Consider the following 27,594-nt stretch of genomic DNA (forward strand, 5'->3'; position numbering starts at 1 on the left):
GTTCTGTTTCATAAAGCCTTGTGTGTGCTTATATGCCTGGAAGCTGCCAGTCCCGAAACGCTAAATAAAACTAAATGTAGGTGTATTTATCGGCTTGTGTCGAAGTAATTCTAGTGTCAGGAAATTGTTTTTTTTGGACCTGTTTTCAGAGCGGTGCAAATGACGCAGCTGGCATATTATTCAGTTCCGCACATTTATGATGCCACAGCCCTGATAAGAGGTTTGTTTGCTTCCTCGTGGCTTGTTTAAGCCAAAGTATATTTGCTTTTGCCGAAATAGAAAAAAAAACACAGCTCCAGTTTAGCTTATGCCCCGTGGCCTCGAAAGCTATGCTCCGTAATAAGGCACATGGAGAGCCTCCTTGATTGACGCCAGCCCACTATCTTTGCATAAGTGTGTCAGAGATCCGGTGACGGCTGCAATGCGATTAGCGTCACGCAGCATATGGAAGCCATAATGAAGACTTGGTCAGGGGCCGAGCCCCGAGGTCCCCGTGGAGCACCGTAATGGCTCTTCACATTCAAGCTGCCACACCCAGGAATTAGCCGTGTGTGTGTGTGTGTGTGTGTGTGTGTGTGTGTGTGTGTGTGTGTGTGTGTGTGTGTGTGTGTGTGTGCACCTTCCTAAGGATACACCTCTAATCACTCCAACTTGGAGAGCCCCCACCCTCACCAGTTGGAGGACTAAGGGGAGGGGGGTCTGTGTGTCTGTGTGTGTGTGTGCATGTGTATGTGTGTGTGTGTGTGTGTGTGTGTGTGTGTGTGTGTGTGTGTGTGTGTGTGCATGTCTATGTGTGTGTGTGTGTGTGTGTGAGAGAGAGCACTTAAAGCTTCTCTCATTAGCTTTTTTTATCATGAAATCCCTGCTCCTCTAATGAGCACGTTGTGTACCGTGGGCAACTACCCAATAAGGGGTTGCCGAGTTCGCCTCCGACAGACGCCGATGACGCCCGGGAGAGTGACCTGAGAACAAAACAACAGGTCCCATTATAGAGGCTAAATTACCCGCTTTCACTCAGGTCCTCCATCACCCATGTGTCTGTGCTAAAGTAAGACTTAGCAGCAAGTACCTAATGCGGGTTGTCCACAGGGGTGTCTAAAGAGTTTCAGGGGAAATGGGAACAGGGAGGGGGTCTCGCTGGGTAGATTGAGCCGCTTTATGTTTGTGCTTTGAATGGGAGGAGATACTGTCAAGAGCCAAGTTGAGCATTCCTTCCAGTCGGATAATGCAACCCTGTCCCCCTGCTAGGCGAAATTAGAGATGTATTTCTGTGGTGCTTTCTATCCCATTTCACACAGAGGTTAGGGCTGAGTTTGTTTTCCCATTTATCTCTGAATCTCTGAAATGGTGGAGATCCAAAGTGGAGATTCAAGTGGGGCGAAAGCCTGGAATGGACACATAATCTTGTGATTTGCTGACACTGAGTATTACGACTTCTGTTCATACTTAAGCAAGTATGCAGCAAACGAGTGGCATCATTTTGTAGGGAGATTGAACTCTTAATTGGTCCCTTTAAAGTAATTCCCAAGCCATGATACAGGATGTACGTCAGAATAAAAGCTTCAGGTTCAGGGCCCAACGCCACTGCATTAACAGGAACATACAAGGCAGAAGTAGACCTAGCTGTGTGGTCGACAGGATCAATCCATACCACAAATGATAGTAAATGGGTATTCCTCTGCCTCTGTCTAGCTCAGGCGTTTGCAGGTAAGCAGAAAACATGAGACCTGTCACCTCGTCCCACCCTTGTGCTACATTCAAGCTGAGGACCCATATATTTAAGGACAGGTTTGCTGGGGGGTTTTTCGAGCCGGGCACAGTATTGAGTTTCTTCTTAAGCCAACTCACCTTTTTTTTCCCTTCGCTTAATCCTCACGATAAATCACTTCAGGAAACAGGGGAGACTGGTAAATTACAATAAATGATCACTACTATATTTTGTTCTCAATATTTTGGCTCTCAGAAAAAAAAGAGGCAAACCTGAAATAGATTATGCCTGACACTTTGTCTTTGTCTGTGGTATGTGAAGTACCGGCATTCAGCGAAGGTAGCTAATATGTTTTTAATGCGTTTGGACAGCATATCTGGAGGAAGTGCTTTCTTTTATCGCCCCAAACAAAGGGTCACTGTTGCCACTAACCACTTTCACACATTGTGGTTTTAAATTTGGTGCAGCGATTTGTTCTTGTTGTGACTTGTTTTTGCATCTGAGGCAGGAGCTCACCCATGTCCACTGGCCATGTGGCTATCACCATGACTACGGTGCCAGTTCATGTTAGGTTGCTGTTTTACTGGTGAAACGTTACAAGCAATGAGAAGAATCGCTGAGACGGGGACCCGCCACTGGTGACAGGGACAGTTTTGTTACACAACTGCCATTACAATTCTGCCATCTTACTGAGAATGTGATTTGGGCTTCACTAATGTTTCCTGATACCCATAGAAGTGGAAGGAGGTTTCAGGTTAAGGAGAAGTGTTCTGAAAAAGTGCTTACCGGATATTTGTGTCAAGTAATTGGCTCGTTGCTAATGACCTAACCTGGAGGTAATGAATGAAGTCAGTTGATCACCTCCGGCAGCCCCACAACATGACTGTTTGCACTCAGAGCCTTGAGTTTTCTACCCCCGATCAGAGCACTGTACCAAGTCCTTCACCGTTTACTGCCCACAATGAAGTAAACACAAAACGTACCGGCTGTGTCAACATACTGTTCTTTTCTCCTCAAAAGTGTAGCCTATTCTTTTCATCTCTCTCTCTCTCTCTCTCTTTCTCTCTCTCTCTCACTCTCTCTCTTTCTCTGTCTCTCTCTGTCTCTCTTTCCATCCTACTGCCTCAGTCTATAGGGGAGTCTGAGAGCGCGGCTCATCTCTGAGGAAGCTGGCGTGAATGCTGTTAACGGCTACACAGCCTTGCCGCTGTGCCCTGCAGCCTCTCCCTTGTGACTGATTATCCTGGCAGTTGCCCTCCCTGTAGCCCGACACAACAATCGCTTCCATCCCCACACCCTTCCGGCCACAAAACCTCATAATGCATTCAGATCAGGCCTGCAGTGTGTGTGTGTGTGTGTGTGTGTGTGTCTGTGTGTGTGTGTGTCTGTGTCTGTGTCTGTGTGTGTGTGTGTGTGTGTGTGTGTGTGCAAAAAACCAACAATCCTCCCTACAATACCCTCTCACTCGAATACCGTTCAGACAGTGCTCACTGTGCATCCCTGTCAATGTCGTGCCAGCCATCTTTACAGAGTTCGACAGGATGCCAACGTTTTGTCAGTGTTGTCTTTGAATGATGGCTATTCAACGGACAGAAACTGACCTGTGAGATGTCTGTTAGGAATCATGACTGATGTCTGGACTGTCAAGTTACAGTAGTGTTTATTCTCACCCCTAGGCCAGTGTTATCTCATGGGGACCCACACAAGAAGCCTCTCTCTTGGGGGGCACTGTGGCGCAAGCAGTAGCCCCGACCATATACGGGCTTGAACGCCCACGGGGACACAGGTTCGAATCCGACCCGCTGTCATTTCCCGATCCCACTCCCCACCTCTTCTCTCCATCTCATTTCCTGTCCAAAAAAAAAAAGAAAAAAGAAGCCTCTCTCTTTTCAGAAAGGGGTACATTCAGAGTGCAATCAGCGCCGTCTCAAACCCGAGATGTTTCCGCCATCTCTTTTCCTGGATTCAGAAGATGGTGGAAGGTAGCAATAAGGAGTTTGAGGACTTATTGGTGGCTCATCGTAGCCCAAAAAGGAGTTAAACAGACGTCTTATGGTATAATGGGTGGGTTTAGGCTCTCTCGCTCTGTTCGCCAACTATGTCACTGAATTGAATTTGTTTCCTTTTGGTCGCTTTGAAAATGCTCAGCTTTGATCCTCCATTTTGTATTTTGCGTCGTGTTTATCGTGCGCCCATGCTGGCACACACGTGCTTGGCAGAACAGGAGATAACCCCTTTGCCCGAAAGTTGAAGTGCACATGCTGGCTTCGTGCTCTCGGGGGAAAATTGACACTCACACAATGTAGTTAATTAGCCAATGCTTCTATTGCTTTCTGGGACTCAGGTTCTTTTAATTAAGAAACACAAAAGTGCTTTTCGGGACGAGACACATGCTTGATGAAAGAGATAACGGCGTTATTGCGCCACCGTTCTTCGGCGGGAGGCTCCCCATCTCTCTTCTCTCCTGCAGCTCTCATGTTCTGCCAACCCCATTACATTTATAAATAACAATAACTGATGGCGGAGGAGATAAGAAAAGATTGGATTTTTTGCAATGATGAGTGAAAAAGGGGGAGGGAAATGCAATAATCTGATTGTAAGAGTGTGTGTTATTAAAATAGGGGTGAATTCAGTCATTACTCCAGTCCATTTGCTTCCTGCTGTGTCATTGCATTACATATAATTCTTTTATCCAACCTTTTATTAGAAATGTGTCACAACTCCATGGCTGCATCAGTGGGAAAGTTTCTTATCGACAACGCTTTTCCGGGTCTTAAATATGAACCTGCCACCTTTCAGACACATCCATTAAAAGATAATACTTTCTCTGCTGCCGTGGCTTACATGGTGGAAGAAGCCGCACTGGCAACCGTCTGACTTACTATTTGGTCCCCATCGGTTCCAGAGCTGATGCACTGGACTTCGTTATGTCAAGTGCTAGAGAGGGGCTCTTATTCATTCAGGGCCTTCGATTGGGAGGTCAAAGAAGAACAGACGGGCAGGCTGATCCCAAGACGGTGCATTGACGTGTTGAATGTGAGGCGAGTGGTTTAGTGGAGATGTCACGCTCGAGACCTCACTGGGTCCCAAGTCAGTCTGTCTAAATGCCAACGTCTGAATGGGAAGTTGATTGACAGCATAATGTCGAAAGAGAGCATATATAATTCAGACAGACTTGCTTCGAGGATTTGTTTTGTGTTGGTATGATCATGTGACTCTTTGGTCTGAGCTACCATTCAAGCCAGAGGAGGACTGACGGCATCTGTATGGATTTGCACACGCGGAAATTCGGATTGTTTGATGCTTGGTTTAACTCTTCGCTGAAGTGAACTTTAGGCGTGCCACTCCCTTCCTTCATCCCATGCTGGTCTGTTTACGCCTTTGAAGCTCTCTCTTTGAAAATGCAAAATCAAATCGACTCTCAAGAGAAATTGATCGTCCATAAAGTGTGTCAGTGGCTGCTTTCTCAAGCTTTTAATGAGTTGCCAAGCGCCAGATTACGTGCAAAAAAAAACTCAGCAGCATGGATATTGGATAAAATAATTGTGCAACCTATCAGGAGTCCAATAATTGGCTTTGTTACATTTTTTTCATCTCCCTTTTAATTTTTTTTCTGGCTTTGCAAAACCCTGCCCAGAACTTTGATTCCCCCCAGCTCATGATAGATGCATCCTGGTGCACTGTCCTCCACCAGCGACTGTGTGTCCACGAGCAGTAAACACTAAATTCCCCCCAACAAATTAGGAAAGGTTTTTTCGGAGGTGTCGGGGGGCATTCAGAGAGGAGCGCACCGAGGAGTGTCCTGGCCGATGGAGGGTGGTGGTAAGGGGAGGTGTAGGGGGGCATTCAGAGAGGAGAGCACCGAGGAGTGTCACTTCCATTAACACCCAACTGAGAACGGGCCCAGGCAAGGCCGAGGGCTAAAAGATCCCAAAGTTATTTTAGAGCATCACTCACTGTTTTTCCTCGGAGGAGAGAGCTTATCGATTTTGTCAACAGGCCATTGATTTCCCTCAACACCCCCCAGCCCACACCCCTCTACACCGCCCCACTTTTCTCTTTGTCTCATTTTCTCCCCTCCAGACCTTGGGTTACAGAGACACAGCCAATGGCAATGGCCTGAAACTCCTGGGAGAGATACTAATGACAGTTCTTTTTTCAAACAGTACAGATATAAAGTTCTCAAAGCGAAGACACATGGACGAAAGTGGAGGAGAGGAGACAGAGAGAAAATGCTTTGTTGGCTGGCACACAAAGGCTGAAGTAACGAAGCGTCATCTTCGACACTGAAAGGATAGGGGCTAGATTCCTGCCAAGCGCACGGTTCGCTAGCCATCTAGAGCTCTGTGCTTAGGCCTGTGTTTCATCGAGAGAACAGACAAACGGGAGAACATGGATGCTGCGGTGGGGGGGTAGAGGTGGGAGGTTGGCTTGTTGTCTGCAGAGTGTTTTGTGCACCTTAGTGCCATTGAGAGGAGGCGTTGGTTGTCTTGCACGTGGAATCCATAATCATGTCTCCGGTTTCAGAGGACTGAGCTGTCGCCGTGGAGGTGGAATCCTCATTATTCCTTTCCGAACTGGGAAGTCTTGGTGGGAATGGAGGGGAGCGGAGCGTGTAATACTGATTGGCTTCACCTTCCAAGCCCCCAGCTGCCCCTCCCTTCAGTGGCCATGTTTTGTTGATCTGGGTTTTCCCAGGTGGTCTCTTTTTGTTTGGTGAGGTGTTGGCAGCTGGCTTCTTTTAGGCTTCATCATACCTGTCTGTTATGATTGAGCATGCTTGCTGTAAATACAAACTATCTGTGAGGCTGCCCTCACACACAGTTGGTATTGGTCATGGTGCAATGCATTTACACAATGTGGTGTTGTCTTGCAAAACCCATACGCTTTGGTATACTACAACCATTGTTAAATCATTAAACCTCTCTCTCTTACTTCTAATGACTGTAGAACAATGGGACTTTTGGGAATTCTTATCAGTTTAGACCATCACCTTATTTGGCTTTTCCAATCTCAGAACCTCACATGGTATGTACTTTATAGCCCCACATCACATCGAAGTAGAGACATGTTGATATGTTTGCTCAGGATTTACAGTCGTGGAGCCACCTGGCAAACAGAGGGTTCCTGCTTTTAGTGTAGCTACACCTGGCTTCAGGTTGAAGTACTCTTGAAAAAGACACAAATTACTTTTTGGCAATGTTTCTGTTGGCACAGATGAGGAAATATTTCTTAACAGATGTAGCCCTCACTTGAACAGTATGGGTTCTGGATTTTACAGCTGGTTCCCGAGGTGATGAATGAATACTTCCACGAGATTTATGTGATTTATGTTACATAGTTTTATGTAAGATATAATAGCCTGATGGTGGCTTAAAACCATAATCCCGGGTAGGTGTTTGAGCAGTTCACTGCTGCTCACTCGAATAAATTATTATTAAATGAATACAAGTGATGTTATCTGACCAAACGAATTGGGCACCCTGGTGATTATCATAATTGTGTTTGTTCTCTAAAAGGCTCTGAATACCTAACAGAATTGAATACATATATCTGGTCCTTTCCCTTGACTGGCCTGAGCAGGGAGTATCTGGTTGGCTTAAATGTGCCAGTTTTGGTGGAGCTGTTGAATCAGATACTGGACCACGGGTGTAGAAAAGACGCTGATTCAAACTTTCAACCATTGAAACGTATCTTCATCACTTGATTTGACAGCTTTCATTGAAGGCCATGTTTAAGCTCCCCCCTAAAATCCAAAATCATCCAACATTACAATTTTAATGTGGTTGCAAATGTACCTAAACCTACATTTTAAACTATTATCTATATAATTATATATCTATGTATTGGCCTCATATCTTAATGTTAATGAACTGCATCAAGGAATCTGTAAGTAATATACAAAGCAATGTAAAACCATAATTGCTTCAGTATGCTAATGCTCACCTGCTGTGCAGATGTGCAGATGCTGTGCAGATCAGATTCTCACACTTCCCCCTGATCTCTCTCCGCAGTGCCGTCATGGGCCATCGTAGCGATCGCGTTTGTGGCCGTGGTGCTCGTGCTCTCCTGCTGCTTCTGCGTTTGCAAAAAGTGGATCTTCAAGAAGAAGAAGGGCAAGAAGGGCAAAGACAAGGGCAAAAACGCCATCGACATGAAAGACGTCATAGACGGTGGGAAAACCGAGGTAAAAACGTTTTGTTACTGCTATTCTTTTTTTCGTTAAATTCTATACTGATTTTTAGCCATGCAAAGATGTACTTTTTATCATAGTGATGATATTGTGATCCTGCCTGATATTGATCGAACGTGCAATGTTTTATTATCTATGACTTTCTACTCTATTAATTGACTAAACTGTATTTGTAATGACAAGTGCATGATAAAAATGTGATGTTTTCTCTGTCTAAGTTATATTTAGAAGTTATATCCACTCTATTGACAAGTATAGTCCTTAAGAAACTCCATTGTGGGTGGGTGGGCTGGGACACATTGCTTGATGAATGTGATGCTTCACCCCTGACTCTTATTGCAGGAAGTAAATGGGAGGGAATGGCCTTGTAATCAGCCCAGAAAGTATTAAAATTCACACTCTTTGCTTTTTTTGGGTTGTCCTTTTCTTTGCTTTTTTTGCTCATAGAGCAATTTTCATTTAAAGTTTCTGATTATATTGTGTTATGTAATGACGTGGTATCAACCCAGAGAAATGACGTTAGCTAATTACTTTGAGGGAGCATATTAATTCATCTCTCTCGCTCTCTCTCTCTCTTTCAAATGCCACTCCCGAAAATGATATGCAACATGGAGCACTTTAACCCTTGTTAGCCAGCTAATTGCATTAATAGGCCTCGCAACACTCGCCACACTTCGGACTGAGTAATTGACCAAAGTCTGCTTAATTTCAAGAGTGCGGACACTCTTTTTGAGTCCGTGCCGCCCTCCATCAGGTCTTGAATTAGTGGTATTGATTGCAGAGGAGCAGGATCTGACACTCCTCTCATGAGCACAAGGCCATGGGACGGAGCTGTAAATTAAAAATCACACCGCCGACAGGCACAGGGCAAAGACGAGACCCTTCTTAGAAGGGGTACTTAGAAGAAGGCATTACTTCCCACGGAATTGGACTTTTATACAAATCCAAGCAAAACACCCCAAAATAAGGTATACACATATAACCAAAGCCTGCATTTTGAGACCTAATTAAAAAAAACACAGACCCAATACTTAATACCAAGACTCTAAGCTTGTTTAATCTCTTATTTAATGTTTAAATGTTTGAATAAGAGTGTAGTAATACATTATTCTATTAGGTTTGAAGCTTTTACGATACCCCCTTATTGACAGTGTTATTGCTCTCATGCTCTCAAACAGCCATCTCCCTTTGGGGGTCGTTTCCTAGACGCTATGAAATCTTATCCTGAGGCTACCTGCATAGCAATAACATCCCCACCTAATGAGACACACTCCAGTCTGCCAACAGACATCACCGCTAGATTTAGCATCAGACAGGCACAGGCCAAACGGCAACAAACTGCTTTATTTCGTACACTAGATGTGGAGAGTTATGGACTCCGCAGCAGTCATTTCTCCTGGTGTGCCCAGACTCTTGTGTTGAACGTCTGTGTGTGGTTGTTTTAATTTGTGTTTCTTCCCTCTATGTCCTCCTTATCTGTGTTTTGTCTGATGACTGTGCGGGATTGGCACTGGCGGTAGGTTCCCAATTGCTGTTGGATCTTATTTAAGCCTGCTATTTTGACTTTTCTTAAAAGCCTCTTGAGAAACAACTTACTCCTGTAGAGCCAAATATATGTAACTATGCATAAAGTACATGTATATCTACAATATATATGTGCGTAGGTCTGCAATATGCACATATATATATTTACAAACTGAAAGGAAAAATTGCACTGGGTGCGCTTTTACAAGGTTGAACCACATTGATTTCTCCTTTCAAAATCACTTCACATCAAAGCCCTATTTTACGGAAATGGAAAAAATAAACAGATTATAATGATTAAGATGTCCATGGAAAAATAAATATCCTGGGTGACTGTGATGACAAGCAAAACGTGAAGCTTAGTCATTATTGAAATAATGCATCTCAGCCTTGGAAGGGAAATTGTACTGAAAAACGCCATTTCCCTCAAACAAACAAAATGTTTTCAAGGAGCTCAGAAACATTTTGCTGAAAACTCTCTTTGACTTGGCTGATTCTGGTAATGACCAAAAAATTATTTTAAACTCATGGTACCAAGCTCCTTAAAAGATTTTGTTTTAAAGGGAATTTCAAGCTGGGCAATTATCTAGCCAAAAAAGCTCACCTCTGTTTCATTTCCTGGTTTCCTAAACCGTGTTATCTGCCGCTTGCGGATTCTTTAATAATAGAGAACATATCTGTAGAATTCACCAATTGCTTGTCGTTAGTCGGTTCCAGATGGGCTGTGGGTGATCGAGAAAATAAATCAATTTCGTTTGGCCTTCTGCTTTCACACCAGTAACCCAAACGACTAATAGGTCAGACCCCATCCACATCACAGTCCCCCCCCCTCTTATGACCCCCCCCTTGACACCCTCCGCTGGCATGATGCTTCTAGCTTCCATCCACGTGGCGGTCCCATGGGCAGCTAAGGGTCATGAATATGCCACTGTACTAGAGTGGGGGGCGGGGGGGTGTTAATGTACATGCCACTGAGAATGAGGGGAGGGGGTGGGGGGGTGGGGGCACGAGATAAAACTCAGCACTTAGTTTGTTTTCTCTCTTGAGACGCGATGAGAATGAATGCCCTGTTTGCATGACGACTGATGAGAGCGTTTGACGTTAAGGCAACTTTACAGTGAATGGACTTGAGAAGCTCGTTAAATCGCATGCTGATCCAGTAATCAGAGATATCTGCCCCCCTACCCCCCTCTTCAACCACCACCACCCCACCCACTAGCCCTACTTCTGTCCCACCCACCAACACGACCACCAGCACTCTTGCCTTCCCCTGATGATGAGACGTGGTCAGGGGAGTTCTCTCTGTCTCTCTCTGTCTCATACCATCTCTGGCAGTTCCCTTCTGATTTGCCTCTGCCAGGGACTGATCTGCTTGTACTGGCATAAAAGGAATTGTCGCTATCTCTCTCTCTCTCTCTCTCTCTCTCTCTCTCTCTCCCTCTTTCTCTCTCTCTCTCTCTCTCTCTCTCTCTCTATCTCTCTCTCTTGCATTGTCTGTCTCTAGCTTTATCTCTGTCTCTCATGTTCTCCTGCCCTCTCCATTCTTTTGCTGTACTCTCATTCTCCCCCATTCTCTCTCATTCTCTCTCATTCTCTCCCATTCCCCTCTCAACTTTTCTCTTTCAACTACATCATCAATGATACCATCTCTCTGCTTTCATCATGGGATCTATCCCTTCCTCAAAACCAGTTGAAAACTACCAATGGATTGATTTGATTGACTGATTGATTGATTTGAATGACTGAATGAATAATCGATTGATTGATTGACTGATTGCACTGGGGAAGGTGGGGAGGGGGATTTCTGTCCCGAGGCTAGTGCATCACTGAGCATGTCATGGTGTTTTAACCGCTGTGGTGATTCTTTAGTGCTTGCTACCCCTTTACCCCCCCCTAAACAAAACAAAACAATCAAAAGAGAACCAGCTTTTCAGGTACAGGCTGCCTGGGGAAGTCCCCCCCCCCCCCCCCATCCCCCCCCCAGGCCGAGCCGCGGCCGTCTGCCACAATGGTGAAGCGGGAGACACTGACTGTTGGTGGGTGTTTCCTTCAGGCCTATAAGGATGATGAGGATGATGCGGAGACAGGGCTGACGGATACGGAGAAAGAGGCCGAGCCCAAGGAGGACGAGAAACTGGGCAAATTGCAATACTCCTTGGATTACAATTTCACAGAGAATACGGTAAGGCTCTGCCATCCGAAACGCTGTCACTTTGTGTCGTGGTGTCCGAACGTTTGCCAAAAATAAAGACTTTCCCCTTTTTTTTACCCGTAAGTATGGTCTCTTGTCGTTTCTGAGGGGTTGTCTTTTCATCATGCCATTCTTTACTATACATGAAGGTAGCACACATCATTCTCATGATGCCTCATTACTGTTTCTGTCACACAATGGCATATAACACAATGGTTCTTGGGAATGCTTTACATCCAAGTTCCATTAAAGGGACAGTGTGTAGTTTTTAGTGGCATTAGTGTCGAGGTCGCTGAATTTCAACCAGCTGAATGGCCTTTCCCTTATGGTGTTTTGGTTTGTCTGTTCTGGGCTACCGAAGAAACATGGCGGACTCCGTGGAAGAGGACCCATTCCCTATGTAGATACGAGGGGCTCATTCTAAGCTAACTAAAACACGATTCATAGTTACAGATATACTCTAATGAAAACGTTATTATGAATACTACATTGCATTTCTACTCATAGATGCCACTAGAAACTGCACGTTGTACCTTTAACTGACATTAATTACATGCAGCAGAAAACATTATGTGTTATCTACAGCCCTTAGTATCATTCAGGGTTTGTTAATACTGAAGCTCATTTTTTCTCCCTGTTTAACTATCATTTTCATAATAGTAGTAGTGGGTAGTGTCGACTGATTGAATTTGTATTAACCCAGTGTATAGAAACCATAAACTTTTTATCATTTAAGATTCCTAATTGTATATCAGTTTAATTAGTGCATTACCTGGGGATCGTCAAGGGAACCATAATGCGTTGAGTTTGTTGGTATAACCATCCCATCATCCCTGTGGAAGAACGGCCTTTGGAATAGGGACGCCTTGGTAAGGTGAATGAGCCTTTGACGTCCTTCGCCAAATTGCTGTTCGAATAGCTGTTCTACACTTACTCTCCTTTGCTGTTCGAATAGCTGTTCTACACTTACTCTTATTGCTGTTCGAATAGCTGTTCTACACTTACTCTTCTTTGCTGTTCGAATGGCTGTTCTACACTTACTCTTATTGCTGTTCGAATAGCTGTTCTACACTTACTCTCCTCACAGTTCCCTTCTCACTTCTTAAAGCTGTGTGCTTTTGCGGCGGATAAAACCTCCCGTGGGCAGATGTTCGCTGACAGATCGAGGAGGGAGCGTGCGAGCTGCCCGCCCGGGCCGCCATAAACAGAGCTGACAGGCTGAGATTATCCACTCGCACCCATCAGACACATCACGGACCCTCCGACAAACCTCTGCCTTTTTATATCCCCCCCACTCGCGCTCTCCACCGGCGAGAAAACACTCGGAGAATAGCCAGAACGAGTCCTTCTCATGCTCCTGCGTTTTTTCACAGGATTCGCCCTCAATAACAACCTATTAACAAGACATTGAGGACAGTTACAGACATGCATAATCATCCTGTGGTGCCACCATATCCTTTAAAATTATAAGATCATTGTTTCATGTGGACGGACATCGAGTGGTAGAGGGTTAGATAGTTGAATAGGTCACAGGTAGTAAGGAGAGAGGCCACTGTTCTTTGACAGGCAGCGATGGCCATGGCTGGCACACAATAATGTAGCTTGGGGTAATTTCTCCACAAAGATTGAGGAAGGGGAAAAAAAAGCGAGCGATTTCAAAGCGCCACCAAGTTGACCCACTTTCAGCTCAATAACAGGCACAGTGGTGAGCCAGCGCGGCCCCTGCCAAGCCCCTGTGTTCCTTGTGGGCTGCGGCGGTTAAGTCAAGATGAATAGGCCTGACTCCGGGTCGGACGGCATTCAGGCCGAATGGCACAGGAGATTGGCCCTTGCAGAGGTCTGGGAGGGCTACGAGTAAGTAAGCCCTGGGTTTTTGTTTAAAGGGTAATCTGCCCTTTCCAGTCCAGCAGAGCAAGGCCCCAGTGAATGCAGGACAGACAGTACAGACAGGAGCTTCTCCCACTTTCTCTTTCTTTCCCTGCCCCTTTCTCTCTCTCTCTTTTTCTCTCTCTTTCTTTCTCTGATACTCTCTTACTTACCTCTCTTTCCTTTCTCTCTCAAGGAAAATGTAGCCGTGGGTTTAAATTTGTGAAGGTGTAATCTGTGGTTTCTCAGTGGGTGGAAATAGCTAAATAGAACGAACATATTAATCTCTCTTTTCAAAGCGCCGCGCCCATTCATGGAGGACAGGATATTAAACAAAAGGGAAAAAATGCTGTAGACAAGGATAAATCATAATGGAGTCTCTCTCTCTCTCTCTCTCTCTCTCTCTCTCTCTCTCTCTCTCTCTCTGTCTCTGTCTCTGTCTCTGTCTCTGTCTCTGTCTCTGTCTCTGTCTCTGTCTCTGTCTCTCTCTCTCTCTCTCTCTCTCTCTCTCTCTCTCTCTCTCTCTCTCTCTCATCTTCACTTTGAAATCCCAATAGTTTTATTGCCTGTTGAGTTCAGCCTGGGCACTGTAACCCATACATCCCATAGCTATACGGACTGCTGCTATGCCTTCAGCCTTGACAAGAGCAGGTGGTAGCTAGCCTGTGCATTCAAGCTGCTGCTGGGACCTTGCACTGCCATGCACCTCCACTGACAGCCCGTCGTGCTCCGTGCAGATCCGGAGCCACAACACCCAGCACCCCGGCAGAGCACAAGCCCTACATGCATCAGCCGTTTGATCCCCAATCTCCATCAATACGTTTCCTGAAGTGAAAATCCCTCGCGCAGGGTGTCACGCGGAAGTTTTCAAAATAAAACCTGCCGTTTCAACAGTGACTGATTTTTTTTTTTTTTTTGTCAGCGCTATTTTTGTCACCTCAAACAGGTTTGTTTGTCAGAGGAATCAGCCAGCTGTCGCCCAAATTGGTGTCTGCTCTGCGGTGTTGGCCTATGGGATAGAAGAGGAAGGCCATGCTAGCTTAGGCTCACACTAAATTCTCTGTGACACCGCTTGGCAGGTGAGATGACATTTAGCCATGAGTTAAACCTCGCCGGGAAATTCTAACAGACATCACGTCAGGGGGAATAGTCACACTCCGGTGGGGTCGGGTGCTGCCGAGGCCAAGCCTTTGTCCCCAGTGTCCAAATGTCCTCAGTGGAACGCAGTGTTTATGATGGGATTGAATATGAGCTTTTGTCTGTTTTGTTTAAAATAAAGCGGTATAACAGAAGGATGGCTAAACCATTGGTTCTCTCATTTACATCGTCGTTCAACGCAATTTGCAGTTGAGTAAGTGTTAGGAAAGTTTCCTTTTGTTTAAGGTGAGGTATTTTTTTGGAAGTAGTGAAAGCAGGTACTAGCACACCACGACAGTACAGTAATGTTTTGAGAATGTTGTTTGCTACCTACAGCGCACACACACACCATTTTCCATTTTCACATCCACATTTGAATAAAAAAAGCATTCTTCCATTGTCCATGTTTGTGGCGTACCTGTTTGTGAGCTCTGGCTTCAGTGGGGTGTGTCTGGTGTCTTGTGATTGTTATTGTATTGTCAGTGTGTTTTGTCTGCCGTGTCCTCTCTGGTTCTGTGGACTTGATATGTTTTGTCTGCTGTCAAGATGCAGCTTGTGTGAAATAGATGTAGTCTTGTGCTTTGTGTCGCTATACTGTCTTACAGCCATCCCCTGTCCTGTGGACAACAACAGCAGCACAACCTCTCCTCCAAAATCAGAAGCCCACCACCAACCCACCGCTTTCAGCTCCAGCTAAAACACAAACTGTTGCACCCTTCAAAATCTGACATAAGAGCACTGACTTTTGGGTCAAGTGGCTCTGCATTGAGAATGCAGTCACTTCTGGCCACTGGGTTTGCTTATGTTTTGCTATGGCAACCCTGGCGTTGTCGTGGCGCCTCCTCCTCTTTGCCTACCCGCTGTCCAGACTCCTGCCTTCTCCACGTGCCTCCGACAGCTGGAGCGCTCCATTGCTGAGCGGCTTGGTCGGCCTCCAGATCGCCTGTTGATGGCTGACTGATGGAGGCTTGATTGACTGACTAGGCAGCCTGAAAGGCCACAGAGGAGCTGCTCTGACTGACAGGTCAATCAGCCTTGCAGGCTCCCCCATCTAGTTATCAATTATCAGGCCTGATGTGGGGAGGAAGAGAGAGAGGGGGGGGGCCCTCCTGTTTCAGCGTCATGCTTGACCTCAAGTAACCCCAATCACCTCCTTGAATTGAACTCCCCCTGGGATGTGATGACATCCCATGTTATTTGTCTGAACATGGGGAACCCACAAATCCATGTTTTTTGTTTTCCTGTAGAATCAGTTTAAGTTGGAAATGTGATGGATCAGACAGAAGACAGCCAATGGGACTTCACCATTAAGATGTGGCTAATCTAGTATGATCTGGCATGACTCGTTTTATTAATGCCCTTAATACCCATAATACCCATATAATGGCCATAATGCCCTATATTTTTTGATTACTTACAGGAAATAACAGCTAAGATATTGTTATTTACATGTATAAATGGTGATAAACACCCCTTAGAATGTGCACAAAGATAAACAAAACAATCAGTCTTCTGTGAAGGCAGACTGCATAGCTGATTCTGTAGAGCCGGGTCTTTTTTTTTTCAGCTAATAATGCAGTCTCTGTGTTCTCTGGGTGAGCTAGCCCAGGCAGATCCTTAGCCCTAATGGGCCTGTTGCACACACTCATTTACTGGAGCATCTTTATTCGACTAATGGAGGGCCAATATACACTGAGTAGCAGAGCGGTGGTGGGCTAATAGACAAGTCTGGAGCGGGCTGGCGCAAGGTCGTGCCCGTGCTGACGCAGTCCCCTTTGTCTCCTGTCTCCGGTGCCAGCTCATAGTGGGCATCATTCAGGCCGCCGAGCTGCCCGCCATGGACATGGGGGGCACGTCCGACCCCTACGTCAAGGTCTACCTGATGCCCGACAAGAAGAAGAAGTACGAGACCAAGGTGCACAGGAAGACCCTGAACCCCACGTTTAACGAGCAGTTCACCTTCAAGGTAAGAGTCTTATTGGAAGATACAAGACATGCAACAGAACATGTTTTAGGTTGTCGTTCTCTGCAGAGAGAGTGTAGCTGCCAGGGGTTGGCCTAGTGATATCTTCATTTATACTCCGTGTCAGACAGAGCTTGGTTTTGACAAAGTTAAAGATGATTTGAAATAACGTCTGCATTCCAGTAAGCCAGATATCATCCATAACTTGCTGGCTGTGGGCTACTAAATATTTCAGATTAGTGCAATTGAAGGCTTTTAGCTCCATGACTTTCATGCTGTGGGGACCATGAACATAGTTTCATGAAAATTAAGATGGGCTTTCTGCAAAACTCTTATATTCCTCTAGAGCGTGATCATCAGTTGAAATGAACACTTGCCAACATACTCTTGAATTCTTTGGAAGTGTATGATTAATTAATACATACTCTGCTTTAGCGTTAACATTTTAGCACTTTACCTAACGCACTTGTCATCTTGCCATTTTTTAAAGAGGCTAAATACATTTCACCCTCAAGGCAGGATAAAGTATGTATCCCCATAGCTGAAACTTTTCCATAATTGCTTGGTGCATTGTTGGGTTTATTGGACTGGATACAAGTCCATTAGCATGGCACTGTGAACCTAGGCATACCAAACATTTCCCACATCCTTTCATTCGGTAAAAAATGCACCTGGTGCTCTAACAAGCTTGTGACAGACTGCTTGTCACACACACCCAATAGATGACGCACACACACACACACACACACACAAATTGCAAAAGCATAAATACGCACCCCATAGCCTGGTATAATGTCTCTGATTGTACTTTCAGAAATGTAAAGAAAAAAACATCAATGACACAGCCAGTAGCATGAAGTCCACGAATTCTGCAGTCACGATGCGTATGAAATCTGCTCTTCAGTAGAGGAGGGAGGCAGTTTGATTGATTTGAGTGTGTCATCTAAAATGTGATGTGGGAAACGGACAAGAGTGCAGAGCAGACCCAGCGTTGCTGTGCCATCAGCTAGAGAAGCACAAGTGGCTCCATTATTGAGATGGGGGAACGCTGGAGTGTCATTGTGATAACGTGAAGGACAAAATAGCAGCCGGGGCGTCTTATCTCCCTCCAGGCCAATCAAGCAGTTTGTCACCATGTCGCAACAAGTCCCACCGTTTAATGAGTTTTGTCTGGAAAACAGCTCAATTGGAGACAATCAGGAATCAAATGTCAGAAAGCACCTTACCCCCTACACACACAGACACACACACACACACACACACACACACATACAAACATACCTTACTGTTCCAAATCTCTTGCATTTCAGTTCTCTGTGAAAGAAGAGCCCTGGAAACAAATTTGATTTAGAATATTCCTGGTGCTGGCATGGCCCCAAACCACTCCACCCCTTTAAACATTATTTTAACTTTTGAACATATGCTGGAAAACATCAGACACAGAATTTGTCTTGTGAAGGGGTGGAGGGATTTACTTAACAGGTTCTATTGGTTTACTAGCGGGTACACATGCCTCTCTGTCTCTCCTCTGGGTCCAAATTAGGTTCCGTACGCCGAGCTGGGTGGGAAGATTCTGATGTTGACGGTCTACGACTTTGACCGCTTCTCCAAACACGACGCCATTGGAGACGTGAAGGTGTTCATGAACAAGGTGGACTTCAGCCACGTAACAGAGGAGTGGAAGGACCTCCAGAAGGCTGAGAAGGAAGAGGTGAGAGCACATTACTAGACCAACAAGCTCGCTGAGACATCCGACACCCGGACAATATGAAGTCAGGACTTTGTTAGTATCATTGTCTAACTGGTTAAAGCACTTGGAGTTATACTGGAGGGTTCCATGTTTCAGGCAAGGTCACAACAAAGTGTTCCTGTAGCTAAACTCTATGTGGTTGAAGCACTTGGCACCATACCTGAGGGGTCCATGTGTCAGGCCAGCAAATTCAAAATCTGTTGACCTGGTTGGCAGAGGAATTCATATTAAGGACGTAAATAAATAAGTAAATAAGATGGACGTAGGCGTAAGGGGACGGGAATAGGCCACTGTTTACCTCTATTATATGTCTAATGGTGCAAACCTGCCTAGTTCTGAAAAGAAGTGCAATTAAATACACACTGTGAAAATTATAACTTGTTGGTACTCCTGTAAAGAGTGAAGGTTTAGTCACACCCTATTTTCGAATACATTTCAGTGTTGACAACAAGAGGTAATGAAGATGCATTTATTCTGCACTGCCGTGATCCATTTTATTGGCATTTTTTCAGAAATTAGCTTTTTTCGAATGCTTTTTCCAAGTAACAGATGCTTTGCACACAGTGTTGTCATCAACACAAATATCAGACATTTCTGAAAATTTGTGAAACAGTTTCGCCTTGTGTGCTCACAGTCATTGGGGTAGCCCCACCGAGACAGATACAAATAAGGCTAAAAAAAATGCAAGAAAAACACAACTCTGAACTACAGCCTTCAGGATAAAACCAGAATCTGCTCACCTAACACACTCAAACTTCATAACCGGATACCTTTAGCCGTATTAATCAGTGGCTCAAACACAGAGTGCGACAGAAAGGTTTCATCACAGACATAATGCAGCTCTGTCATGGAGCGTTACTCTCAGAGCTTTCCTGCACGTTCCCTGAAAATTCAAACCGCAGCTGGAAAGCCTCTCCCCTTCTCTCTCATCACGGCAGCAAAGTCTTACAGGGCTTGGAGTTTTCACAGCCACTGATCAGGTCTGATCTCAGTTAAAGAGAAGGTGATGCCATGTCACTTTGTTGTCTCTCCGTAATGCTGTCGTGGCCGTGTGAAGGGGCCCGTCTTTAACAACTCTCGGCAGGGTGTCTTGGGAGCTGGCTGCGACTGGGGGAGGGGTCATTTGTCTCTCATGTAAAGGCCACGGAATCAGGAGCCATGCTTCAACCTATTAATAAAAGTGTGACTTCAAAAGCAGCAGTTCAGGAGATTCAATTTTCATGGTAAATGTCATTGCGCATAGCATTTAAACATTGGTTGCCAGGGGAACCAAAGTTTTTATCCGTGGACTTTCTCAGTATGCGTGCTGATGTATGTATGTATATGTATGTATGTATTTATGTGTGTATGTATGTATGTCTATCTCTATGTGTGTGTAGTTGTGTGTGCGATTGAGTGCATGTCCCTCCCTGTTTACGCAAAAGGTTAATTACAACGCTGTCGGTTGCCCGTCGCCAGCAGTGACTCGCTGGGTGACACGCATGCGAGTCGTTTCGCCGCAGGCCGACGCCCGCGTTCGGCTCTGTAGCCCTCCGTCATTTCACGCAAGACTTCCGATTCCGCTGCTCGCGTCCGGGCGCCACCATTGCTCATTTTCGCAAGGCCTTGCTGCCGAAGCGTCCTACAAATTGCCAATTTCACTCGAGCTGTCACCATTTGAACAAATGAGTGAAAAATTTGTGTCAGAGTGTGTCACAGACGCATTGGGAACACGGGAGTGAAAAATTGGTTCAAGGAGTTTATTTGTCTGGAATTAATTTGACCTCTTTGATGAGATGAATCCATTGCAAGAATTGAGTTGTTGATGAGAGGGGCATTATTTAATTAGGATATATGAGTAGAGTACTTTTCCCTTACCTCTCTCTTGGACTTGGACAGTTTATGTCTATCACTATCGTTAAGTCTGTCACATGGTTTAAACACTAGTGTCACATTGCCCGCACCCACAGACCATTTTGCTTTTGCTATTATCCATCCAAGAGATTAAAACTGATCATTTCTATTAACATTAACTCTACAGAGTATAATGCGTTTGGATTACATCAAGATTGGGTCAATTATTTCATATCAACATTAGAAAACAGTTTAGGTCACGTTGATCCAGATCCCATGTTCAATGTAATGTTCAATGTACATATTGACATTTCCATCAGAGCGTTAGGTCACATTCTCTTGGTAGATGGATACTTATCATCTACTTTCATATTCATTGCTTTGTTGTGTGGAAATGAAAATGTCACTATAACATAAACTCCTAATCTAGGAGCTCATGTCTGATTGGTCTCTCGTCTCTGTGTTTCAGCAAGAGAAGCTGGGAGACATCTGCTTCTCCTTGCGCTACGTACCCACCGCTGGCAAGCTGACCGTCGTCTGCCTGGAGGCTAAGAACCTGAAGAAAATGGACGTGGGAGGCTTGTCAGGTAAGCAAAGGGTTAAGTTTACTCAACTACACTCTCTCTCGCTCTCTCTCTCTCTCTCTCTCTCTCTCTCTCTCTCTCTCTCTCTCTCTCTCTCTCTCTCTCTCACACTCACATGTACACACACATGCACAAGCTCCTATTGTTTTGAACATTTTGTTTTACAGCCGTTCACACACACACAAACACAGGTTTGACATGACTCTGGGGCATTCTGTCCTGCAGTATATCGGCTGTGTGCTACCCTTCATACACACACTCTCACACAAATAAATGAACACTACCAGCATCAACTGTGAATGTAAGACATTCTGCCTTGCAGTGGTCCACACACACACACACACACACACACACACACACACACACAGATAAAGAGAGAGAGAGAGCATGCAGCTCTTTAACACAGGGGGTTTGTGAGGTTTAAGGGTTGTTTAGGATGTTTCTCCGCTGGTCTAGCTGGAGGCTGTCTCTTAGGTGAATAGAGTGTCTGGAGGGAGGCTGTGCTGAAAAGGGGGAAACTTAGAGACCTGAGGCAACAGCACACTATCCTTCCACATAATCTCTCCCAAAAAAAAAACACCTGTCTTTTCCCCTCGGCAGATGCTGTAGCTGCTCATACAGTTAAGCCATCCATAATATGCAATAATGGATGTATCCTATACCATGTGGTGTGTCATGCACTTGACATGGCACACGTATATACTGTAACAGAATGTATTCCAACAACAAATACTCATCTATAATATACCATAACATGTATTCAAGAGTCTATAGTGTTCCATGTACCTGATATGGTACAAGCACAAAACACGATATATACCACTACATAATCGGGTTAAAACTAGTATTTTCAGAAGGCATTATATTTTTGTATTTTGCAGTGGTAGGTGCAGAAGCTAATGTGATGCAGCAGGTTTATCATGATTTATATGCATGTGACAAAAACGAAAACAAAAGCCATTTCCATCAGAGGTGTATTCCCGAGGGGCAGCTCCATCGCCGTACACATGGCGAGAAACTAGAGGTGCGCAAAGAGCACAAACAGCTTGGGTGGGCGTAAAATAATTTTTTTTTTAAACGCTCCCACCGAAAATTCCACTTGGAGCGCCGCATCACCCGCGAGGCCTCGGCTCTGTCGCTGGGGGAGATCGCCGTAGGCGTGGAAACAGAAGTGCTGGGAGATGGATTCGTTAGTGTGTGGGTGGCCCCCGCCTTAGTCATGGAGGGTGGTGACAGCGAGGAGCACACACACACACACGCACACACACACACACACATTTCCCACTCAATGCCCATATAGAGGGGATCAAAAATATCAAGCAACAGAAAATGAGACCCATGTTCTCCAGGTTGATGCTTTGTGCTGCGATCATGAAGCACTGGTGATTTGAAAAGCTCCAAACTCCCTAAGCAGCCCACCGCGCCATCTCATCTCTTACCAGAACCCTCCACCGCTCTCCTCTCCTCTCCTCTCCTCGTCTCATTTGACAGTAGATTGCTTGCGTTCTTTTAGATCTTTCTCTCCTGCAATCTTCATCCTCACGGAGAGTATATTGCCCACACTTTCTCTCCCTGAGGACTCTCAGTCTGTCATATTCAACCTGTCTCTCTCTCTCTATACCCCCCCCCCCCCCACACACACACACACACACATTCCATTATGATCCATCTCTCTTGTCCTCCGCTTCTTGTACTCCCCCACCACCACCACCCGCCACTCTTCACTACAATCACCCCCCTGTGGCTGTGATTTCCCCACACCTGCTCTGCATGTGTCTCCCCGAGTCTGTCAGGGCAGTGGGCAGGCCCCTCGTAGCCGGGACCACCTGCCGTGCAGTAAGTGGCGCAAGCTTTTCCTCATCTGTCAGCCTGGCGAGCGAGAGCCATTAGCATGTAAGCCCATTCGGAGCTGTGTGCAGAGAGAGCCTGCCTGCCCGCCCGCTTTCCGCCCACTCCTGCCCTTAAGCTAGCCTCCATTTGCCCCCACCCTGGGCACTCGGTCCAGCTCATTTACTTACCCCTGGTCAAGCGCCGTGGGTTACAAAGAACGCATTAAGAGATGTGTGCGACTGGCATTAAGCTTGACTGGAACTTAATGGAAGCATGGAACTTAATTGTTCTGTACAGTACAGTGGCAGGGACAGGTGAGTGCTGTGGTTAGGGTTTGACTCCTGTGGCATCTTGGGCTCTGAATCAACCACTTAACCGTTAGTCAGCCATGAGTCTAGTTTCCCCTCCATGTTTTTTTCTCCAGGGAGAAGGCAGAAGTGTCACTCCTTAAGGATAAACATTTCATTATTAGCCATTGATTGACTACATGTTCTCAAAGTGTGGGCCATGACAGTTAAGGTACAATTCTCCATCAGATGATTTGTCCTGGTGCCGTTTCAGAAAATGTGGTTAGAGGCTGATTAATGCTATTTGCATTAATGAGTTTGGAGATGAACTTACCTCTCATCTCACTCTGTCAGTTGTATGTAGAAATGCCCCCCCGTGCACTGGAATGTAAAGGACTGTTTTTCTCTCTCTGATGAGAACCAAGTTAAATATGAACATTAAAAATGCTGATGTTTATAGTGTGTATTTCCACATACCATTAACATTTAGCTACCCAACATTAGTTATCAACATCCCCCTTAAAAATGATGGTAACACATAGCAACACATGTCTCTTTGCAGCTTTGTTTTTGCTTAGAGAACAGATCCGCGTTGAGTTTTTGAGTTGCTTTTTGAGCACACAGTGAGCCTGTTCTCCTCTTCCACGGCACCAAACACATGGCACTGACGTTCAGCAAGACTCCCATGGCTGAACACGTGCCTCAGAGATCGCACCACACATCTGCAGACTCCCATGGCTGAACACGTGCCTCAGAGATCGCACCACACATCTGCACTGTCACTCCAACGCACTGACGGCTGCTCTCAGAGAAAAGTTTGGTGCGAGGCTTGAAAGAGTATTTTCGCCTGAGAGGATCCCTCTTCTGTGTCCTCTCTTGTATTGCCATCTTATGAGAGGCATAATAGGCTGCATGTATAATGCCAATAATTAACCACAATGGCCGACGTGACTCAGCTGGAATTTGAATAGAGAGGGGTGGGGGGGTTGGTGGGGGTGGGAAGGGGTGAACATGTAATTGATGGCCTGTAATTTGTCCTTTTCTCTGTCGAAGGTCCTGTTTATCGAGACTAATTAGTCATTGGCACACAAGAGATGGCTATTTCCATTAAAAGCTATGTAATTAGTAAGTAAGTCTGAGAAATGCCTCTCTGGTCTTAATGTCAAGAGCACATGCACATGGCTGGTAGGAAGGAATGCCTTTGCTTTTGTGTCACTGAACTATTATTCATAAAACATTTCTCCGGACACAATTGCTTCCAACATTTCCACTAATTCTCAGCTGTTTCAGTGATGATCAGCGGTGTGGATTATATTAAGCCACTATTTTGCAACCAGAGTGATGGCAACTGGCATCATTTTCGACAGTATCGATATCTCAGGGTGTATTCTTATAGGAGATAGTATAACTATTTAAATAGATCATCAGAAGACTAATTTGAGTAATATACTCAACGAGCCACCAGGGAGCGCTAGAAAAACCAAGCCTCTCAGAAGCGATGTGTCAACTAGATGATCCAGCCTTATTAAGACCCGCACATCTGAGAAAAGAAAAAAAAGTTAGTTGTCAGTTTCCTATTTACCCCTGAAGTGTGTTAGACTGGCCGCTCAGAGAGCTGTAGAAGATCCAGGCGCTCATAAAGTTTGACACAGGGCAGATGGCCTTTGACCCGTGTCACAGCTGACCTTTGATAAACTGTAATCAGGGCCATGTCCTGAGTTTGTGGTTGAGAGATATGAGTACCTCTGCCTCTGTAGGTACAGATGGTGTAAGCATTGTAATACTCATAGGTTACCAGCCAAGTGTGTGTGTGAGTGTGTGTGAGAGTGTGTGTGCGTGTGTGTGTGCGTGCGTGCGTGCGTGCGCACACGGGCGCGTGTGTGTGTGCGTTCGCTGAGCCCTGGTAAAAATGGGAAGCCTTTAGTAACACTTAACTTGAACCCTCCGTTAGAAGTCGTGACTCAACCATGTCACTAACATATTACTGGAGATACCATACACTATCATAAGTTTCCACTGATAGGAAAGGATCATGTTACCATTATCATGATTATCATGATAGCTCTCAGATTCTTTGATGTTATGTCAGCTTGTAAGCATGTCTTGTAAGCATGTCTTATTGGATATAATAGTGTTAATGTAATACAATGACCTGATGATTAATAAGCTCACAGAGAGGGTACATAATAAATACACTAATGTTACATTATTTAATTTTTAGATCACATTTAAATGCTACTGAAGAGTTTTACATTTCAATAGCCCTAGTTTTAAAATGTGGTACCATTTAGGCTGAAGAAAAGATAGCCCATTCAACCAGAGAAGGACTTTCAACCAGAAGCCAATTAGAGTGTGGGACTTGTACAGTGTAACCTACTACGGGGAGGTGTCAAAAATACAACAATACCTATCAATCACCCAGCAGTGTGCCAGCAAGAGCTAGCAATGGCCACCGATTAACACTGCCGTGTGCAATTGTCAGCGACAGGGGCAGGGCATGAAATGACACCAAACAAAAGCAGGCGCTGGCAGGGTAAGGTGGGCAGCATTGGCTCTTGCCGGACCGATACACATATTTCACCCTGGGAGGAATCCAGATCAAGAACCCCCCTTCTGTTCTTTCATACGCGGTCAATGTCTCTCGTCGCAGGTCACTGTTTCGCATCGAACGCCCACTTTCTTTCAGGAACATGGAACCCCGTCTTCCTCTGTTTAATTGACTTCTATAATGTGTCGTGGAGAACTGCTAGTTCCTCCTAGTGTGGACTCACTTTTTCGCTTTTTGACTCTTTTTTTTGCTTTTTGTTCTCTGCATTCTGGACTTATCTGCACTTTGAAGAGAGACAAAGTGCCTTTCCACTGAGTTGCGTTCGGGTAATTTGATTCATTAGCATGTTCATCAGCGCTCAGTAGGAGCTTTATCAGCCATTCTTCGCTGTGCAAATTTATCTTTCGAGATATTGCAAGTTCATTAATATTTTTCACACTGTGCTGATCATTGGAGGCTTTGGTTTTACACAGGAAACCAGGGTGCTGCTGATTGAACCATTTAGTGGTGAGGCAAGAACTCTCACAGGTTCTGTGTTTTGTGTTCTCTAAATGAGCCTTTAGAACAATTTGGTCACATCTCAAGTGTCACAGCCTATTTAAGTCAGTAAAACTATTATTTACATTTCATTTTTAAGTAATTATTACATGGTCCTCACCCAAACCCTACACCCAATAATAAGCCTAAGTATATCCGGTAATGACACATGCATAAGAAGTAATGGCACATAATCAATAATGAACAAAAATTAAGTAAATAATAATATACCGCATTCAAAGTATTGGTTGTAGAACAGTTTAGTGGGTATACAGTGTGCTCATAAGGTTACTGTTATAAGGGAGCAATGAAGCAGAGAATTATGTCAGTGGCATTTTTTTATTACGGGTAAAAATCACCACACCAAAGGCTTTAGTACGTTACATATTGGACTTCTAACTGATCTCAAGTGCCTTGATGCAGCTGTAAACTCTGAAAAATGCCACTGAACTCGGAGTATCAGACAAGCCAAATGACATGGCGGTAGATAAATATACAATTAGATAATGCTCCAAACAGTTGTGCCGTGGTGCACTTTATCAGTCCGTAGCTCTCATTTCTTAGTTGCTAGGCAACTTGTCATCTCATCTGTTTTGTATTGAATGTAGCACTCACAATGAGCAGCTGCCACATGGAGAGCCTCCGCTTTGCCACTTGACATATATGGAAGTAGATTACGACTGACAAAACACCTCGAAATAATCTAGTGAAACGGCAAACTGTGGTTGCTCTTTGCCCGTGTAGACTGTATGCAGCAGGTGGAGCTGTGATGCTGTGATTCTGTCAGATACTCTCACCAGGGAAGTCAAAAGATTCTGAAAAAGAGTGAGAGCTCTGATAATTTGGTTGAAAATGCCAGTGGGTGGTCCGTAGTTGTTGGTGGCAAACTGTTATTAAACTGACACAAGAGTGACTGCACAACTGGACTGTTAGTCATGTTTTCATCTTCCTTCCCTCATCTTGTCCTTTGTCCATCTTGGTGTCCATTGTCAATGTTTGTGTGATTACTAGAATCCAAGTTGCCTGACAGCTTAATGCAATCTATTTTCTCTGGCTGTCAAAACTAGATGCTACAATCTGCGAATATTCACTTCATGAGAGTGCATTTACTCTAATTGTTCTATGTGTGTCTATTTGGAACATGGGGTTAAGAGTGGAGTTGCATTACGCTCGAGATAAGAGGCAGACAGACTTCCTAATATGGCAGAAGATGGCGAGCCAACTGCTCTCTCTCTCTCTCTCTCTCTCTCTCTCTCTCTCTCTCTCTCTCTCTCTCTCTCTCTCTCTCTCTCTCTCTCTCTCTCTCTCTCTCTCTCTCTCTCTCTCTCTCTCTCTCTCTCTCTCTCTCTCTCTCTCTAGAATGTGCTACTCAGGCTTTTCCTGTCTGCAAGACTGCAAGAATTCGGGTCAGCTGAAATATGCGGAGGGGCTGCAAAAGCGCTTTTTTATCTTTTTCCTTTACACTTCAGTCTCTGTAGACTTCATCTGTGTTTATATCTTTCTAACTGACGAGCGGAAGGGAAGGTGTGGATTCACCACAGTTAGTACTCAGGCCATCTGTTGGAAGCACATTCTCCCATTCAGGCCATTAGCTCTGTAAATGCTACCAAAGTCAAGCTAACCCCTCTGTGAGCCCCGACTAA

General features: G+C 45.0%; 1 protein-coding gene across 4 annotated transcripts in view; it reads left to right on the forward strand.

Annotated features, from left to right (window-relative positions):
• The window catches only part of syt1a (synaptotagmin Ia), a 128,235-nt gene that overhangs the window by 92,973 nt on the left and 7,668 nt on the right, over window positions 1-27,594 (forward strand). For 3 of the 4 annotated variants that reach the window (XM_031582325.2, XM_031582324.2, XM_031582326.2), the window contains 5 exons: window positions 7,723-7,895; window positions 11,479-11,607; window positions 16,418-16,585; window positions 18,126-18,293; window positions 20,635-20,752. In XM_031582325.2, coding sequence (XP_031438185.1) covers window positions 7,723-7,895; window positions 11,479-11,607; window positions 16,418-16,585; window positions 18,126-18,293; window positions 20,635-20,752 — 756 coding nt within the window. The remainder of the gene's footprint in view (window positions 1-7,722; window positions 7,896-11,478; window positions 11,608-16,417; window positions 16,586-18,125; window positions 18,294-20,634; window positions 20,753-27,594) is intronic. The other variant, XM_031582328.2, reaches the window with a different exon arrangement.

Source organism: Clupea harengus, chromosome 16 (genome assembly GCF_900700415.2).
Source record: "Clupea harengus chromosome 16, Ch_v2.0.2, whole genome shotgun sequence".
Taxonomy (NCBI): Eukaryota; Metazoa; Chordata; class Actinopteri; order Clupeiformes; family Clupeidae; genus Clupea; species Clupea harengus.